This window comes from Callionymus lyra, chromosome 3, assembly GCF_982586985.1.
Source record: "Callionymus lyra chromosome 3, fCalLyr1.hap1.1, whole genome shotgun sequence".
Taxonomy (NCBI): Eukaryota; Metazoa; Chordata; class Actinopteri; order Syngnathiformes; family Callionymidae; genus Callionymus; species Callionymus lyra.
The window spans coordinates 20,066,975-20,084,017 of NC_141820.1; the positions used below are offsets into that span (position 1 = coordinate 20,066,975).

General features: G+C 40.4%; 1 protein-coding gene across 1 annotated transcript in view; it reads left to right on the forward strand.

Moving 5' to 3' along the window:
* stab2 (stabilin 2) overlaps positions 1-16,484 on the forward strand; it is a 31,487-nt gene extending 15,003 nt beyond the window's left edge. Inside the window, exons 32-69 of the mRNA XM_087786896.1 lie at positions 393-479; positions 547-654; positions 1,627-1,758; positions 1,821-1,949; positions 2,027-2,089; positions 2,609-2,707; positions 3,302-3,497; positions 3,574-3,669; positions 4,133-4,190; positions 4,974-5,047; positions 5,141-5,266; positions 6,357-6,430; positions 6,508-6,579; positions 6,648-6,767; positions 6,953-6,997; positions 7,057-7,146; positions 8,192-8,341; positions 9,180-9,305; positions 9,380-9,439; positions 9,496-9,672; positions 9,736-9,825; positions 10,403-10,549; positions 10,624-10,680; positions 11,477-11,600; positions 12,476-12,625; positions 12,682-12,786; positions 12,856-12,963; positions 13,031-13,224; positions 13,298-13,439; positions 13,891-14,024; positions 14,201-14,366; positions 14,456-14,562; positions 14,625-14,744; positions 14,810-14,956; positions 15,357-15,467; positions 15,709-15,840; positions 15,908-16,021; positions 16,080-16,484. Of these exons, the coding sequence (XP_087643022.1) occupies positions 393-479; positions 547-654; positions 1,627-1,758; positions 1,821-1,949; positions 2,027-2,089; positions 2,609-2,707; positions 3,302-3,497; positions 3,574-3,669; positions 4,133-4,190; positions 4,974-5,047; positions 5,141-5,266; positions 6,357-6,430; positions 6,508-6,579; positions 6,648-6,767; positions 6,953-6,997; positions 7,057-7,146; positions 8,192-8,341; positions 9,180-9,305; positions 9,380-9,439; positions 9,496-9,672; positions 9,736-9,825; positions 10,403-10,549; positions 10,624-10,680; positions 11,477-11,600; positions 12,476-12,625; positions 12,682-12,786; positions 12,856-12,963; positions 13,031-13,224; positions 13,298-13,439; positions 13,891-14,024; positions 14,201-14,366; positions 14,456-14,562; positions 14,625-14,744; positions 14,810-14,956; positions 15,357-15,467; positions 15,709-15,840; positions 15,908-16,021; positions 16,080-16,139 (4,290 nt within the window). The 3' untranslated portion in view covers positions 16,140-16,484. The remainder of the gene's footprint in view (positions 1-392; positions 480-546; positions 655-1,626; positions 1,759-1,820; positions 1,950-2,026; positions 2,090-2,608; positions 2,708-3,301; positions 3,498-3,573; positions 3,670-4,132; positions 4,191-4,973; positions 5,048-5,140; positions 5,267-6,356; positions 6,431-6,507; positions 6,580-6,647; positions 6,768-6,952; positions 6,998-7,056; positions 7,147-8,191; positions 8,342-9,179; positions 9,306-9,379; positions 9,440-9,495; positions 9,673-9,735; positions 9,826-10,402; positions 10,550-10,623; positions 10,681-11,476; positions 11,601-12,475; positions 12,626-12,681; positions 12,787-12,855; positions 12,964-13,030; positions 13,225-13,297; positions 13,440-13,890; positions 14,025-14,200; positions 14,367-14,455; positions 14,563-14,624; positions 14,745-14,809; positions 14,957-15,356; positions 15,468-15,708; positions 15,841-15,907; positions 16,022-16,079) is intronic.
* The last annotated feature ends 559 nt before the right edge of the window (positions 16,485-17,043 follow it).

The following is a 17,043-nucleotide window of genomic DNA, read 5'->3' on the forward strand; positions in this document are numbered from 1 at the left end:
AAACAAATGTGTTTGTGGTATCCCTTGTGTTGCTATTGTGTCACCTTGACCCAGAGGCCTGAAAAAAAATCTGTTTGTGGTATCTATTGTGTTGTCTCTGGGTCAAGGTGACCCGAAGGCTCCAAAACAAATGTGTTTGTGGTATCCGTTGTGTTGTCTCTGGGTCAAGGTGACCCGAAGACCCGAAAACAAATATGTTTTTTGTATCTCTTGTGTTGTTTCTGGGTCAAGGTGACTCGAAGGTCCCAAATTAAATATGTTTTTGTATCTCTTGCGTTGTTTCTGGGTCAAGATGACCCAAAGGCCCGAAAACAAATGCGTTTGTGGTACATGTTAGTCTTTTAAAAAGTCATCTGTTATGAGTTTTTTTATCAGTACGTGGTTTATTTCAGGTGCTGGTCCCTGATCGAAAGCTGAGTGAAGGTCTGCTGGCGACCCTGCAGCTGCATGGATTCTCTCTTTTCCGATCCTACCTCATTGTGAGAAGCATTTGCACCAGTCTTTGCTCAATGGAACATCTGTTCATGTTGTTGCCGTCCGTCGCAGAAAAACAACCTCACCGATGAGATCGAAGGTGCCGATGATTTCACCATCTTTGCTCCCACGGACGCAGCCGTCAACGACTACCTGAAGAAAACTGGAGTGACTTCTCTGGCAAGTGAAAACCTACTATACTGATGCCTAGAATGCATGATATACTGAATATACAATTGTCAAAGTAGGTGCTTATTAGGTGGACCATTGGACTGTAACATGTCTTTCTGCATGGAAGACAATCAAAGCGTTAGTTCACCCAAAATTCAATTCACTGCCAACTCTGTTACCGTCTTCTTTTTCTCTCTAAACTGTCAAAATCGTCATTATTTAAGCTCCGTCAATTTAAAAATGAACCTGATCATTAAACAAATTTGTCAAAATAAAAGCGATCACCAAAAATAATAGACGGAAAACAGTGAAAACAAACAACACAGGGACATACACAAGTAGAATTTAAACTATTTACAACACAAAATGTGGTTTATTTAAAAAATACCACACAAGTGTCTACTGTCCACACAGGCTAGATCATTGAACAAACTACTGTCCATCATGGATGATGACAGTCATCCTCTGAGCACTGTCATCAGTGAGCAGAGAAGTGCAAAACAAATAGACTCAAGGACTCATTCATTCCTCGGGCTATTAAATTGTACAATTCTGGGTTCGGGGGCAGGAGTGGAGCGAAAGTATCTGGATGTTCTGTTCTATGTTAGTCTTTGTATCCTTTGTCTTTGTTATTTTCTTTGATCTATGTTCTTTGTCTTTATCTTTAGACTTAGATTGTGTAATTGTGTTCTTACTCTTTATTTCTCTTGTTCTTATTTTATTTTTATTTTTATTTTTATTTTTAATCAAAAATTGCTGTATGTATTGGCTATTGGAAAAAAAACAATTTCCCGAAGGAGACCTCCTGAGGGATCAATAAAGTTTTACATTACCTTACCTTACCTTAGATCTGGTGATTTAAGAGGCTACTTTAGGTCTCCAGGCCTAGAGTTCTGAAGAAGGATTATAGTTGCTGTCCAGATCTATTTTGATATAAAATGTAAACGTAATAAATATACATTTTTCTGTTGTTCTTCATAGGATGTTAATACAACTCGTCACCATGTGGTTTTGTCAGAGAAGTTGTTAAAGACTGACCTACAGCATGGAGGCTACAAAGAGACGATGCTTGGGTTCAGCTTCCAGCTCGGCATCTACCCCAGGGACGGAAAGGTCCGTGCTTCAATATTTATTATGCTTCCAAAGCAAAATTTTTCATTTTTATGTATGCGCAGCTTTTTATCAACGAGGCCCTGATGAACACGTCCAATTTTCTCACTGGTAATGGAGTCGTTCACGGTGTGTCAGCTGTTCTGGCCATCAGGTTCAACCGCTGCGATGTAGCCAAATATCAGAAAATCCCGGTAAAAGACCCTTCAGTGATGAAAATGAAATTGAAAAGCATCTGCTGTTCACTCAGACATCTCTGTTCTTCTTAAAGGGACGCTGTGTGGATTGTTTGTTTCCAAGTGGCTTGGTTTGTCCGAACACCACGACCGTGGACGTAAGAGTTTACGACCATCAACACAAAATAAAGATCCTGTCCGAGAAAACCTGAATAATGAACTTCAAATACTGATCTTTGTAATGATTTATTTTTCCCATTTTTTGAATGAAATGAAATGACGCCTTCATGAACCACAGGCTTACACAAAAAGCATCCAAATACTCACTCGATAAGTCACTTTGTTTAGTTTATTTTATTTATACTATCGTTATATTCAGTTACTGTTGTTGTTATTTAATACTATCGTTCTTCTGTGTGCTGTTTTGGTTTTTTTTTCTCTATTCCTTCTATACTACTGGAAAACAGAAATTTCCCTGAGAGTGTCATCTCAAAGGGATCAATAAAGTGCAGTCTAAGTCTAAGTCTCTAAGATAACTCTCAGTTTGATTGTTTTAAAAAGGCTTTTTTTTTTTTTAAAAGGTTAATGAAACCATTGTGTTTATTGAAGGTCATTTTCTCAAGATGAATGTAAACTACATTTTCTTTGATTAATATTTATGTCATTTCCTTCTGCAGAAGTCAGTGAGACCAAGGAGATGTATGTACACTCGCATGTTTCAAGGGGAGCGACTGATTTCCATGGGCTGCAAAGCCTCGTGTCTGCGCGCCAACATCGTACGTGTCGCCTGATGGTCGCTTTTTACCTGTAGCTTTGTTGAGGTCTTCACCTGAACAACCGTATGACCATTTATAAGAATAATAATACATTTATGTGACAGTTATAATCCAGAAAAATAATGAAGGTCAAACTGGTCCAGAAAAGGGCCGAGACGGTGCAGGTTTTTGTTCCAACCAGTCAAGAACACATGAGTTAACCAATCAGGTGTCGGCTTAAACAAGCAACACCTGACTGACAATTAATTGATTACTGTCTTCAGACGCCTGATTGGTTCAACTATATTTGCTTGACTGGTTGGATCCAAAACCTGCACCGTCTCGGCTCTTTTCTGGACCAGTTTGACACCTGCAAGTTTCCTTTTTGTCTGAGAGAGAAAAAACAGGGTGATGTATTGTATCTCAATATGATTTAAACAAAGAACATAAACAGTGCTAACTTTGTCACATTCAAATTCTGTCTCCTCTTGTGCAAACAAACTAAAAAGGTTTCTGTGAGGCGAAGAAAGCTCCAAGTATAATATAAAAGGATGTATTTTCTTTTTAAAACACAACTTTATTCGCACAATAACAACAACGTATTTGTACCTGCAGACACGTAAATGTTGCAGCGGGTTCTTCGGGCCTCACTGTGAATCGTGTCCTGGAGCCAAAGGCCAGGTCTGCTACGGGAACGGCGTTTGCGTGGATGGAATCAACGGATCCGGGGTCTGCCAGTGCAACCAGAGGTTCAGCGGAACCGCCTGTGAAACGTGCGAGAGCGGCAAATATGGCGTCCACTGTGATCAGGGTAGGAGTTGTTGTCATTGTTGGTGGTTAAACGCTCGCGGTCCGACTCTTAAGAATATGGTCTTCTTCACCCTCAGACTGCAAGTGTAAGAACGGCCGCTGCAACGACGGGCTGAACGGAGACGGGACGTGCGAGTGTGACGTTGGATGGAGAAACGTGTTGTGTAATGAAAGTACGTCAGTTAAATGATCATTTTTCAAAATATCTGTGTTAAAGTTGAGCTACTTATACGTCTCAGTATCTGTTTTGAATTAATAAAAATCAGGTAAATAACAAGCAAAACAAATATTTAAGTTAAATGTCTGAAGTACTTTTTTTTCAAAGTGTATTGCACACTAAACAATAAATAAAATTGAATAATTTTTATTCACACGTTGAGCAAATTTAATATAAACTAATGTTTTTTTTGTTGAGTAATGCATGTTTCAGTGGAAATTGCACAATATTATAAATTACTGTTAATGTATAATATTTTTTAATTATATATTTATAATAACATCAAAGTAATAAAAAAAAAATGGTAAAAAAAAAAAAGCATCTTCAAAAGTTGATAATATTATATATTACATTTAGAACTAAGATAAATAATCCTATATGGTAGATTATGTCACAGTTGAATCTGTTTTTCCAAACAGGGATTCAATCCGAAGCAGATGAACGTTGTGGTTCGCTCAAGTGTCACACAAGTGCCAAGTAAGTAAAATGTTTGTTGTGTGTGTTTTGCTCAAGAAGAAACCAGCCTTCAATTTATTTCAGTCAGACTTTTTCCCGGAAAAAACCCCCACAAGTTTAATGTTTCACGGATGAATTTCCTTCTATGCTTTGTAGTTTGCTACACTACTATGAAACTGTCCTTTAACTCATTTTAATTAAAAATTTAATTGCAAAATATTTAAACCAATTATATAAAATGTTGTGTTGTTTGTGAATTTTGTCTCATAGTTATACAATCTGAATTAAAAAGAAAATTGTAATGTGAGAAATATGTATTGGATTTACATGGATTTAAAGGTTAGGTTGGTATGTTTATAACTACACTGCGGGAAACTCAATTTTTCACCCAATCGTACCTTGATTTAAGAAAATTAATTAAAACTTCTAACACAAAAATGAAACATGTTGAAAGTATAATAGTGTAATAACGTGAAATAATCCATCCCCTTAATAATGATTGCATAGTGACATGTCAATCAAACTCAACTGCAATTTGTTCCTCACTCCACCATGACATTTTGAGAAATGCAGCTTGCTCACAACGTTCTGAAGAACACTTACCTCACCACGTAGTACCATGACGAATCTCATGGTCAAGGATTCATTGAAAAAAAACAACTGCTTTTTGTTATTAAAGAATATCTTTTTAATTCTCGGAGGAAATGGCTATTGAAAAAAAAACAACAGTATTAATGGACCCAGGATTGACCCTTGAGGATTCCCTGGTGTTTATGAATTCTTCTAATGCTTGTGATTTGTTAGTTGTGTCTACCAGTCGTCTCAACTACAGTGTCAGTGTGCTGCCGGGTTCGAAGGAAATGGAACCTTTTGCAAAGGTAGATTTTAAGTCCTGCATCATTTCTCACTAGTGTTACTCTAATACAAATGTGTTCTTTTGTGTGTGTGTGTGTGTGTGTGTGTGTCTGCAGCTAAAGATATGTGTGCACTTGAGAACGGAGGCTGTAATCAGTTTGCTGTGTGCAAACGGACCCAACCCGGCCAGCGGGACTGTGTTTGCAACCCAGGCTATAACGGTGATGGTATAGTGTGTGTGGGTGAGTGACTTTGTTTACATTCTTCCGACAGCAATAGTTCTAAAAACATCATCATTTTCCCCACTTTTTTAAACAAGCCTTTTAACAACACTTGCATACAGGTCTGGTCTTTGAGATAAAGTCTGTATATCTGTAAAAGAAAAATATATTTTCAAAGTATTTAAGTGATTGCTTTTGTCTGTATGTTTACAATATGGAACTTATTCAACATTACTGGTAGTTCTGATCGTGTAATAACAGTTTAAAAGGGGAAAAAGCAAATAAACATTTAAGAAACAATGCAACTGTATTTTTCAACGTTATAATCTGAAATTAAATGAATAACCAACGATTTAATTTAAAATGCCAAGCGAATCTATACTCCTGACATTCATTAGAATGTGTATCTGCTGGTAAAAGTCCATTTTTTTAGCTGGTTTGGTAAGACTGAGTAAAATCCACCTTAAGTAAACGTGTAAAATAACATTTATAATCGATTTTCCCGACTACATTACAATTTTCTTGCTCCCTCTCAGTGAACTCAGCACTGCAGCTCTCTGGATTTAGTTCTTTTCTCCGGCCCTACTGCATGTGCAGGTCATGAGTAACTGGTGAAGACTTGTTTTCTGATTTCAGTCACTACAAAAAAAAAAGACTTAAGGTTAACAATGTAATAACATGACCTGGTAATAAAGCAAAATATTTATTTAAGAGACTTTCATCTTAATCAAATCATTCTTGAAATATATATTTACCAATATTGACATATATTTTTTCCTTCTTCTCTTAAAATAACTTTTTTTTATCAAAGTTTTTAATGATCTTTGTAAAAGTTTTCCAGGCGAAATATCTCAAGTCAACATTTCTTGAGCTTGTGTTATCTCAGGGCCTCCGGGTCACCTTGACCCAGAGAAAACACAAGGGGTTAACTAATAATAAGCTAGTTTTATGTCTCAAATATTTAGGGTAGTCACATCATTTTATCTTAATACTCATTCAAATATATTCACATCTATATCCAGATGTTTCATTTATTCTTCTTGGAGAGAACATGCTCAGCAAACTCTTCATTCTCTCTGTAAGAGTCTTGATCATTATCTGAACTCCTCAGAGATCAATCCGTGTCTGGAAGGAAACGGCGGCTGCCATGTCGACGCAGACTGCATCCATGTTGGTCCAAACAAAGTAAAACTTCATATTTTTGTCCTTGAGGAAGAACAGATCCGTTCGTGCCGAACTGCAAATGTATGGTTTGTCTTCAGACGTCCTGCAACTGCAACGAAGGCTTCTCTGGAGATGGACTGGACTGCAAGAGGACTGACCTCTGTCAGAAGGTGCGACGGGTTCGGATTTTGTCGAACTAGTTGTTAACGGTAACATGTTCTGCTCGTCGTCGTTGCAGAAAAACGGTGGTTGTCACTGGGACGCCAAATGCGTCATGATTTCTCCCGGCGTTACAAACTGCACATGCAAGTCCCAGTTCATCGGAGACGGTCTCACCTGCCGCAGCAGCGTGGCGAAGGTGGGTCGAAATGTGGCAGAAATGTATTTAAAAGTATCAAAACTATGCGTCATTTGTCATTTAATAAATCAGTTTAAATGTTCATCTACGTGTAAAACTCATTTCCACAGAGAAAATAGACTATTTGTTTTCTGACGAAGTCATATTTATAATGAAAATTCTAAACATGTTTTTTCTTTCCACAGGAGCTGTTGGTCGCAAAACATCGTGACTTCGTAATGGCTCTCTTGGTGAGTCCAAGTCAACGACGGGCGGAAATATATCTCATTCACTTCAACTCTGCTCACAGATGACAGAAGTTTCCGTGGCGGGCCGAGGTCCATTCACAGTCTTTGTTCCGCAAGAGCATTCGTTCAACAAACAGAGGAAGAAAAAACCGGTATCAGCGTTGAATTACATTTGATGAAATACAACTTGTTTCACTTTATATCGAGGTCAATTATGGGAGTCAATGTTCGTCATCATACTTTACAAATTTCTAACACTCATTTTTTACAGCTTTAAAATCACAATTTGAATTTGTAAATACCATCAAATTTCACCATTTTTATCTTCAAAGTGTGATATAAATTCAGTGTAAAATTCAACTTGTCGATTCAATTAAAAAAGAAAAACATCAATGTAAATAAATTCTGTTTAAGAAATGTGGTGTAAACTACTCAATGCAAAATAGTAAACAATATTTAAAAATGTATTTTATCTAAATAAATTGAATGTAAAAAAAAAATCCAACAACTAAATTCAGTGAAGTAAGTATTAAGAATTAAGTGGAATGATGAATATGAATAAATATGAATGCATATACAGTCCAACACAGAATTCTTACAGCTTTAAAACCAGACTTTGAATTTAAAAAAAACATCCAATTTTAAGCAGTTATTCCTTCGCCGTCTACTTTATTTAAATGGATGAGTAAATTCAGTATAAAATACTTACTAACTACTCCATTAGTATTAGTGCTATAGTGAATAGGCTCAATTTCTTCGCCTCATTCTAAAGAAGATTGTTAACTAAATTAGAGTTCTGTACATCAACTACTATTGCAGTATATAAGTCTTTCCAATGTTTTTGTCCTTCTTTTAATGATTTGCAGCTTACGCGTAATTTTTCTGAATTTGATACTAGCCGTTTTTAACTGTTTAATGGTAAATTGGTGCTGAATAAGCATAAAAATGTGCTATATAAGTAAAAGCCAAAGAGCTTTACACTAAGCTACGCATTCACCCATTAACTCACACACAGTCACACACTGATGGCAGTAGGCTGTGACGCAGCGAGCCAGCTCAACCATCAGGAGCAATCACGGTAAAGCATCTTGCTCGCGGACACAATGCCACAATCTCGCCTGGAATGATGTATAATGTGGGATTTTTAAGTTTGTTCTTTCATGATTAATGCTGTAATAATTAAATTTTTGTCACCAGAGACCGTCTGGTGCAACAAGAAGGGAGTTGAGCGACGTCATGCGCAGCCACATCGTCATGTGTTACACTCTGCTGCCCGACGACCTTCGGAAACCCAGGAACCTTACGACGCTGTCCGGGCTAGTCTTGACCACAGGAGGGTCGTCACAGGTGACCAAGAGCTGCTTATTGTAGTAATGAAAAACCTATCAATGACATTTGAGCTAAGTTTAAGTTATTAACAAATGTTCAATAACTGCTAAAGAACATCCTTCGCTTTACTTCTCACCTGCTCTAGTAGAAGAACTCACATTTCCCCCGATCCTTAATTCTGGTTCTTACTTTCCTTACACCCCAGCTCGGGCTCTGAGGTCTGTGGATCAGAACACGGTTCAGGACCAGAGGAGAGAAATCCTTCCAGGCTGTTGCTCCTAAGCTTTGGAACGATCTTCCTCTATTCAATTCAATTCAATTTTATTTAAAGTGTCTTATCATAACAAAGTTATATCTAAGACACTATACAGTTGAAATAAGACTATAGTTGATTAAGGAAAAATAGATCCCAGCAATTCAACAAAGAGCAGGAAGTGAAACACTGTACAGTGAGCTGTACAGTGAGCTATGGCGAGGAAAAACTTCCTTTTAGAAGGCAGAAACCTCGAGCAGAACCTGACTCATTGTTGACGGCCTGCCGCTTTGACCGGCTGGATGAAGGATGGGGGGGTAGACAGATGGATGAGGAGAGGAGTGAGGGAAATGATGTGTTCCTCTGTGTTTGATGATCTACTGACTCCTTCAAGAAACATCTCAAAACACTCTTTTCCACGATTTTCTGGGACTCCCGTGTTTGTTTTATGTGTCTTGATCTTTTAAAGTATATATTTTAACTGTGTGTTGTTTTTGATTGTTAAAGCACTTTGTCACCCTGGTCTAGAAAGATATTTACAATTAACTATTACTTACTTACTTACTTGCTTGCCTTGAATCTCTTTCATTTTGTCACATCCAGGGAAACATCTCCATCAACGCAGCTCAAGTAACTCGCAGCCACGACCTCTGCACCAACGGGATCTTCTATGAAATCGACACATTTCTGAGCTTCACAAGCGATATCGTCTTGACGCCACCTCTTCCTGTAAGGTTCATCTTAAGCCATTATTTGTCTCAACATGGGTAACCCTCTTCCTCACTTCCGTGGTCTTCACGCAGCTCAATCTGTCTGAAGTCGCCGATCGTCACGGCTACGGAAGCTTCTTCAAGCTGCTGCAGGTGAGCTGCAAGACTTCGCTAACAACGCCTCCGCGCTAACGCCGGCGTGGCTTCAGGACACCGGCGTGATGGACCACGCCACCAATTTGTTGGACAGCCCCTTCACGGTCTTCCTGCCCAGCGACGCGGTGATGTCGTCTCTGCCCCAGCAACAGAAGGACTTCTTGTTCCACCAGCAGAACCGAGCCGAGCTGCTGGAGTACCTGAAGTATCACATCGTGCTGTACCACAAGGTGATGAAAGTTCAGAGGAACAACCATCCACGGGTTTTCTGATCGTCACGTCTTTGTCACCAGTTCTACGCCGAGGCCTTGATCCACAGGGATGGTACCCGGACCCTGCAGGGTTCACGGCTCTACTTCCTCTGTGGGGGCATGGACGCCATTGTGAGTAGGGGTGGGAATATCGCATCAGGATATTCTATTCAATGATACTCTATCGATATTTGACAGCACTGTATCGATTTATTTATTTATTTATAGCTTGCAATTTATATATCATGTTTTATCATAGTACTTCTTAAGTTTACAGTTCAATAAAGTATGTTTAAGATTAAATAGTTGGACTTTTTTATTGAAAATTAACATCAAAATATTCATGGTGTCTGTTTATTTTTGTGCTGCAATTAAACCTCCGGCCGCTAGATGGCAGCAGTCATTACAACCTAAATGAACATCGAAATTCCGCGGGATCTTGGTGATGGCTGAGGACAAGAGGATACGGTCGACTTCAGATTTTTAGATGTATTTTGTTTCCCAAACAAACAAAAAAAGCAGTTACGACTTTGTCAGGAGTCATGTGGTCTGTAAATTCACCAGTGGGCACTACTAATATTGTATCCTACAGTATCGCAATGTATCGTATCGAGGCTCCTGTATCGTGATTCGTATCGTTCACACCTTACATGGCAGCTGTGAACGTCTGTGACCAGCACCAGGTGAACTTTATTTTGTTCTCCATCAGGGGGAGATTTTCATCAACGATGAAAAGTGTCGAATCGTTCAAAGACATATGATTTTTAACGGCGGCATCGCCTACGGAATCGACTGTCTGCTGACTCCACCCAGCCTGGGCGGGCGCTGCGACACGCATGTGTTCTTTGACGTCCCGGTGAGTTTGAAATAGTTAACGTTTTTTTTTGCGTGTTACACGAGGGAACATCACTATTGTTGTTGACTTCACAGACGGGGTGTCGACGCTGTACTACAAGCTCCCACTGTCCAAAATCAGCCAAACAAAAGGTTGGTGTTTTTCTTTTTTACCTTTGTTTTTGTCAGTGTTTGTGTGTGTTTTTCTAGTGTCTTTGTGTGTGTAAATATAGTGGGTCTATACGTGTGTGTGTGTGTGTGTGTATGTTTTTGTGTGTGTGCGTGTATATGTGTATGTATATGTGTCTTTTTTCTATCTGTGCATCAGTGGGCGTGAATATTTGTGTGGGTTTATGAGAGTGTGTGTTTAATGTGTGTGTTTGCACAGGCATGTGTGTGTTTGTGTATGTTTTTCTATCTGTGCTTTAGTGCGTTAGTATGTGTGAATATGATTTTTTTTTTTTGTCAGAGTGTAACATCCGTGTATATATGTGTGTATTTTCATGCAAGGGTAGTTATTTTGTGAGTTTATGTTTGCATGTATATATCTGTTGTATCTTTATATATATGTATCTATTTTGTACCTGTGCATAAGTGTGTTTGTGTGTATGTGTGTGTGGTGATATGTGGTTATATGAGTGTGTGGGGGTTTTTGTGTATGTGAGATTTTGTTTATGTTTGTGTGCGAGTGTTCAAGCTTGTGTGTTTGTGTGTCCATGTGTGTTAATCTACATGTGTCTTTGTAGTCTTTGTATGTGTTACTGTATTGTTTGTGTCTTTTAGTCTTTGTGTGTGTGGTAGTTAATGGAACAATATAGCAGTTTCAGTCGTAGTAGTAATTAGTATTCCAGTGGCATTATTTTCAGGTGTGAAGAGAAAAGCTAAACGCTAAAAGATGTAGCTGTACTTGTGTGTATCAGTGTGTCTGAGACTAGCGTTGTTCCTGCAGGAGATCCAGAAGTGTGACTTGCCCACCGTACAAGTCGTCCAGAACTCCGGCTGTCGCGGCGTCTGCACCTACAACATCTGGCAGCCCAAGTGTTGTCCAGGCTTCTATGGACGTGACTGTCAGGGTGAGAGAGTGTTTTGATTTATGAGTTAACGTATCCATGAAAATATGAGCCACCTTAGAACAAAAGCATGTCTAAAGTCAGGACTAAAATATAGTCAGATATTAAATGAAATGAAAAAGGTAATACATTTTCATTTATTACACAGATGAACCATAAATAGTGAAAATATAAGACATTTAAAAACTCAGAGAGCGCAGATCTGTTTTTTTTTATTCTTTTTTTATTATTTATTATATGTGCTCAATATCTTTTTTAGGGATTTTTCAGCATTGAGCCAAAGAAGTAGAAAAGATTCTAGTCTTTTTGTTTGTATAAACATGTTTGTTCTCCAAACATGTTTAGCCTAAATATCCCCCCCATGTTTTATCAATACCTTCCAGTTTTAAAAAATATATATATTTTGAATTGATTATCAAACATTAAGACAAACAATCAAAGTAATTAAAAAAAAACAAAAACAAAAAACTCTCCTCTTCTCTAACCCTTCCTTCACATTCAGGTATTGAAGAAGAAAATGAAAAATTATACTAAAATTATATTACATTTGTCTTCATAGACATAAATAAATATAATTGTATACATAAACCCATTTATAGTTTAACAAATTGACAATATATATTTAGTTAAAGCCATATTTATAGTGAAAAAATAATACGTTCATCTGTTTTTTGAGCTATTTTGTGATCACGTTACAAAAGGTAAAAGATGTAAAAACTAAAATAAGGACATTATTATCAAATATTCTTTAACTGTATAATTAATTCAGTTTCTAGGGCCTATGGCATCTGCTCAGGGACAAATTAAGAAATAGAATAAGTTGTTAAAAAAACAAAAACAAATAGAGGATAAACAAGAAAAAACAACTTCCTGTCCAGTGTGTCCCGGCGGCGTCCATTCTCCCTGCAACAACCGGGGTCGCTGTGACGACGGTCACCTTGGAAACGGCACCTGCACCTGCGCCGCCGGATTCGCAGGGTTGTCCTGTGAACGTTGCACTCCCGGCTTCTACGGCACCAGGTGTCAAGGTGAGCGGCGCGCCGGCGTTACGAGGCTCCTCACCGCGACAACCTCTGTTCGTCAGCATGCAACTGCACCGAACACGGGTCCTGCGACGAAGGACGACGAGGGACCGGGTTGTGCTTCTGCGAGCTGGGCTGGACCGGTCAGCGCTGCGAGACCAAGCTCGGTGAGGAATCAAGAGCTGGAAAACGTTCATCTCTGCTCCTTGATTCACAAAAAGGATTCCTTTCTCCAGACGTAGTCCCGGTTTGTGATCCCGCTTGTTCCCCGAAGGCCAGCTGTCAGGGGAACAACACCTGCATGTGTCTGCCATTTCACGAAGGCGACGGCTACACCTGCACAGGTGAGTCCGGGCGGAGAATCCCTTCAGAGTGAGACGACCTCTTTTGATTTTCCCCTTCCGTGGTCAGTCATGGATATGTGTCAGATCTGGAACGGAGGGTGCGCCCTGTACGCCAAGTGCTCCCAAAGAGGCGACCACGTGGTCTGCACGTGCATGAAGGACCACTCGGGAGACGGTTTCACCTGCCAGCCCGTCGACCCGTGCGTGGCCGACGACAACGGCGGCTGCCACGAGCACGCCGACTGCGTCATGACGGGTCCCGTGAGTGTCTTCGTCCTGACGTGAATCTCTGATCCGTCCTCAGCGAGGTTTAAATGGTGGTTTTTCATTCCAGGGGAAGCGACGGTGCAACTGCAAAAATGGATACATCGGAGACGGACTGGCCTGTGAGGTCAAACGTTTGCCCATCAGCCGCTGTCGCCAGAACAACGGCGGCTGTCACGCCGACGCCGAGTGCAGCGATCTCCATTTTGAAGGTGTCCGCGAATACGTCGAGAGTCGGCGCTATTTGAGACCAGTTAGACTCGCAGGGGTCGTCAAACTGGTCCAGAAAAGGGCCGAGACGGTGCAGGTTTTGGATCCAACCAGTCAAGCACATATGGTTGAACCAATCAGGCGTCTGAAGACAGTAATCAATTGATTGTCAGTCAGGTGTTGCTTGTTTAAGCCGACACCTGATTGGTTAACTCATGTGTGCTCGACTGGTTGGAACAAAAACCTGCACCGTCTCGGCCCTTTTCCGGACCAGTTTGACACCCCTGAGTTAGACGTTCATCTGCTAACTGACGTTTCAACAGTGGGTGTAAGTGAGCTGCTTGGCAGATGTCTGCACTCTGGGATGGATTTTTCCCAGAACATTTGATTTTGTATTGGTTGTTGAACAAGATGGACATGTATTATTATAATTATAATTCAACTTTTTTGCAGACTCAAAACTGGGCGTGTTTCACCTGCGCTCTGACGCGGGTCAGTACAAACTCAACTACCATGACGCCTTGAAGACCTGCACTGAGGCCGGAGGCAGCCTGGCCACGTATAATCAGCTGACCTACGCTCAGCAGGTAATAATAACTCATGAATTATAGAGTGGAAAAAGTAATTTAATGGAAAAAGTTTAAAAGGTTCTCTTGGTTAAATATTGTACAATCATATCAACCAACTATTAGTTACTTATTTCGAAGGATTCAACAGATTTTCTGCCTCAAAACTTTCACAGTAATGTTGAGTTAAATTCCAGGCAGGGATGAACATGTGCGCTGCCGGCTGGTTGGACCAGGCCCGGGTGGCCTACCCCACCACGTACGCCAATCCCAAATGTGGGTTTGGACATGTGGGTATCGTGGACTACGGAGTGCGGAAAGACCTGGGAGAGACCTGGGACGTGTTCTGCTACAGGATGAAAAGTCAGTGATGACCCTCTACGTTTAAAGCCTCGTGTGGTTGTCGTCGGGAAACTGAACTTGAATATCTGATGTGAATCTTCTGTTCTCAGAGGTCACGTGTGAGTGTAAGCTCGGCTACATCGCAGATGGGAACGGTTGCACAGGAAACCTGCTGCAGGTCTTGAAGTCCAGGCCGGCCTTCTCCAACTTCCTCACTGTGAGTCCAGATATCATCTGACTTTGTGTGTTTGGAAACCGACGCGTCATCTTTCCTCGCAGCAAATCCTCAACTACTCCCGAACGTCCGACCCGGGGAAGAGGTTTGTGAAGCGCCTCGGCGACATCACCGGCCAGTCGACGCTGTTCGTCCCGGACAACAACGGCCTGATGGACAACCAGGTGCGTGACGTCTTCTGTTCAGCCGAAGATAAGCTCTTCGTGTCTGATGATTATTTTCTGTGCAGACGTTGTCTGGGCGTGACCTGGAGTTCCACCTGCTGGAAGGTTTGGAACTTCCTCTGAGTCAGCTGACGAACGGTCGACGCATTGACACCAGAGTGGGTCGTCTCACTGTTCAGGGTGTTGCTGACTTACTGGACCCCACAACTCTGGTCAGACTTTCCAATGATCTTCATGTGTCATGATGAGCCCGTCTTCTCATAATGACTTCCTTTGCTTAATCTAATAACCTTTGTGTTGTACCTGGGTCAAGGTGACCCGTAAAACAAATGTGTTTGTTGTATCCCTTGTGTTGTCTCTGGGTCAAGGTGGCCCGAAAACAAACGTGTTTGTGGTATCCCTTGTGTTGTCTTTGGGTCATGGCTTCCATGAATACATATGCAGTGGTGGTGGTCGTTCACCTTGACCCAGAGACATCACAAGGGATACAACAAACACGTTTGTTTTCTAAAGTACATATAATTGAATTAGATTAAATTCAACAATTTGAAATGTTCTTCCATAGTTGTGTGATTATTATGAATGTCGTGTTTTCTTCTTTGACCTCTCCAGTCGTCACGTTACATCAACAACCAGTTCATCACCCAGTCAGATATCCAGACTTCTAATGGGATCATACATGTCCTCCAGGGGGCCTTGATGGCTCCGCCCCCTTCGCAGAATGTGAGTGATACAAGTTGCCAACACTCTTTAGGAACCATTTCAGTCATTAGATCATTTTTTAGGAACTAAACCTTGCATTTTGACAACAAGGACTAGAGACTTTATCAAGTAGAAGGTATTTGTTCTTCTCATGTCAACCAAATACAGACTGAAAATAGTTCTAGGAGCTAAAATAAAAGTGTATTAATCTTCTGATGCTGCTTGTCTGGAGGTTTGACCGTGACTTCCTTGTGATCAGCAGCAACATGTGGCCCACAAGGCAGGGATGGGGGTCGGGCTGGTTCTGCTGATGGCCGTGGCGACCGTCGCCGTGTTTGTTGCATATCGCTTTTACCGCCAAAACACAAAACCATTCAGCTTCCACTACTTCAAAGTAAGCCCTGGTGTCATGACTTTGATCCGCTTGTGATCCACCCGTTGTTAATAAAATCATCTGATAGGAGGAGGAGGAGGAGAAGGAAGAGGAGGAGCCTTCACCTCCGTCAGGGGGTCGCAGCATCTGTAATCCAGTCTACGAAGCAGCCCCCGAGGAGTCCGACGTTCACGAGATCATGGTGAGCTCGACCACCATTGGCGTTCCTGTCCCTTCTTTAATCTGGCAATGTTCTTCAGGAGGCTGCAGAGAAGCTGACCGAGGCAGCGGTGACGCCAGACCTGCTGCAGATCGGATGAGACTGGATCTTTTTCTTTCAGTGCAACAGGTGACCACGACCGTATCAAACCTGCCCTGAGATCAGTTGTACATTTCCTCGAAAATCTGAAGCTGCGTCATGTGAAATTAAATCTTCTTCTGTCCAGATCAAGTAGTTTATAAAAGTGTGGAGTCATGTCATTAAAAACTGCATTCCCTTTTTTCTCTTGAGCTTTTTCTTTTTAATTAACCGTGATGATGCAAGTTACTTTGAAATATTAACTAAGTTACTTCTTTCCAAAGTAACTCAGTTACATTAAGTTGTTTGCAGTAACTGTTAAATTAACTTTGAGAGGGAGAAAGTGCAGTAGGTTTGGATGCTGTGATTTAACCATTCAGAAGAAAAAAAGGCAATAAACAAATACAAAATTAATTTGGGTGCACGGAGTGAGTTTTAATAGGCCGATACCAATTTTCCACCATTACCATTGATAATAGAAACCTATTAAACACTGTATTAAAACCCAAAGTGATAAATCACTTGAAAACTAAAACAAGTGCAGACAGTGAATGAATCAAACCCACAATATAAAACTTCACAAAATTATAATTATTTTGTCTGTACATCTCATGTAAAATCTTGTTAAAAATATATATATATATTGTCAAACAGGCTTTTGGCATGACTTTGCCACGTTAGCTAATGAAAATAAAACTCTGGCTTAAAGTAACAATGTTTAAATGACAGTTATGATTAATGTGTTACATGTTTTTAAGTCAAATTACAGCACCTGTCACTACAAAAACTTAATGTAGTTATGTAATGATACATAATAACCCACGAGTCCTGAAACTCTAAAAGTGACGTTTAAAAGAGCGAACACAGTTGTAGGCGTCGCATCCTGAAGCAGTAACAAACACGGAGACATTTTTAAAATGAAGTCT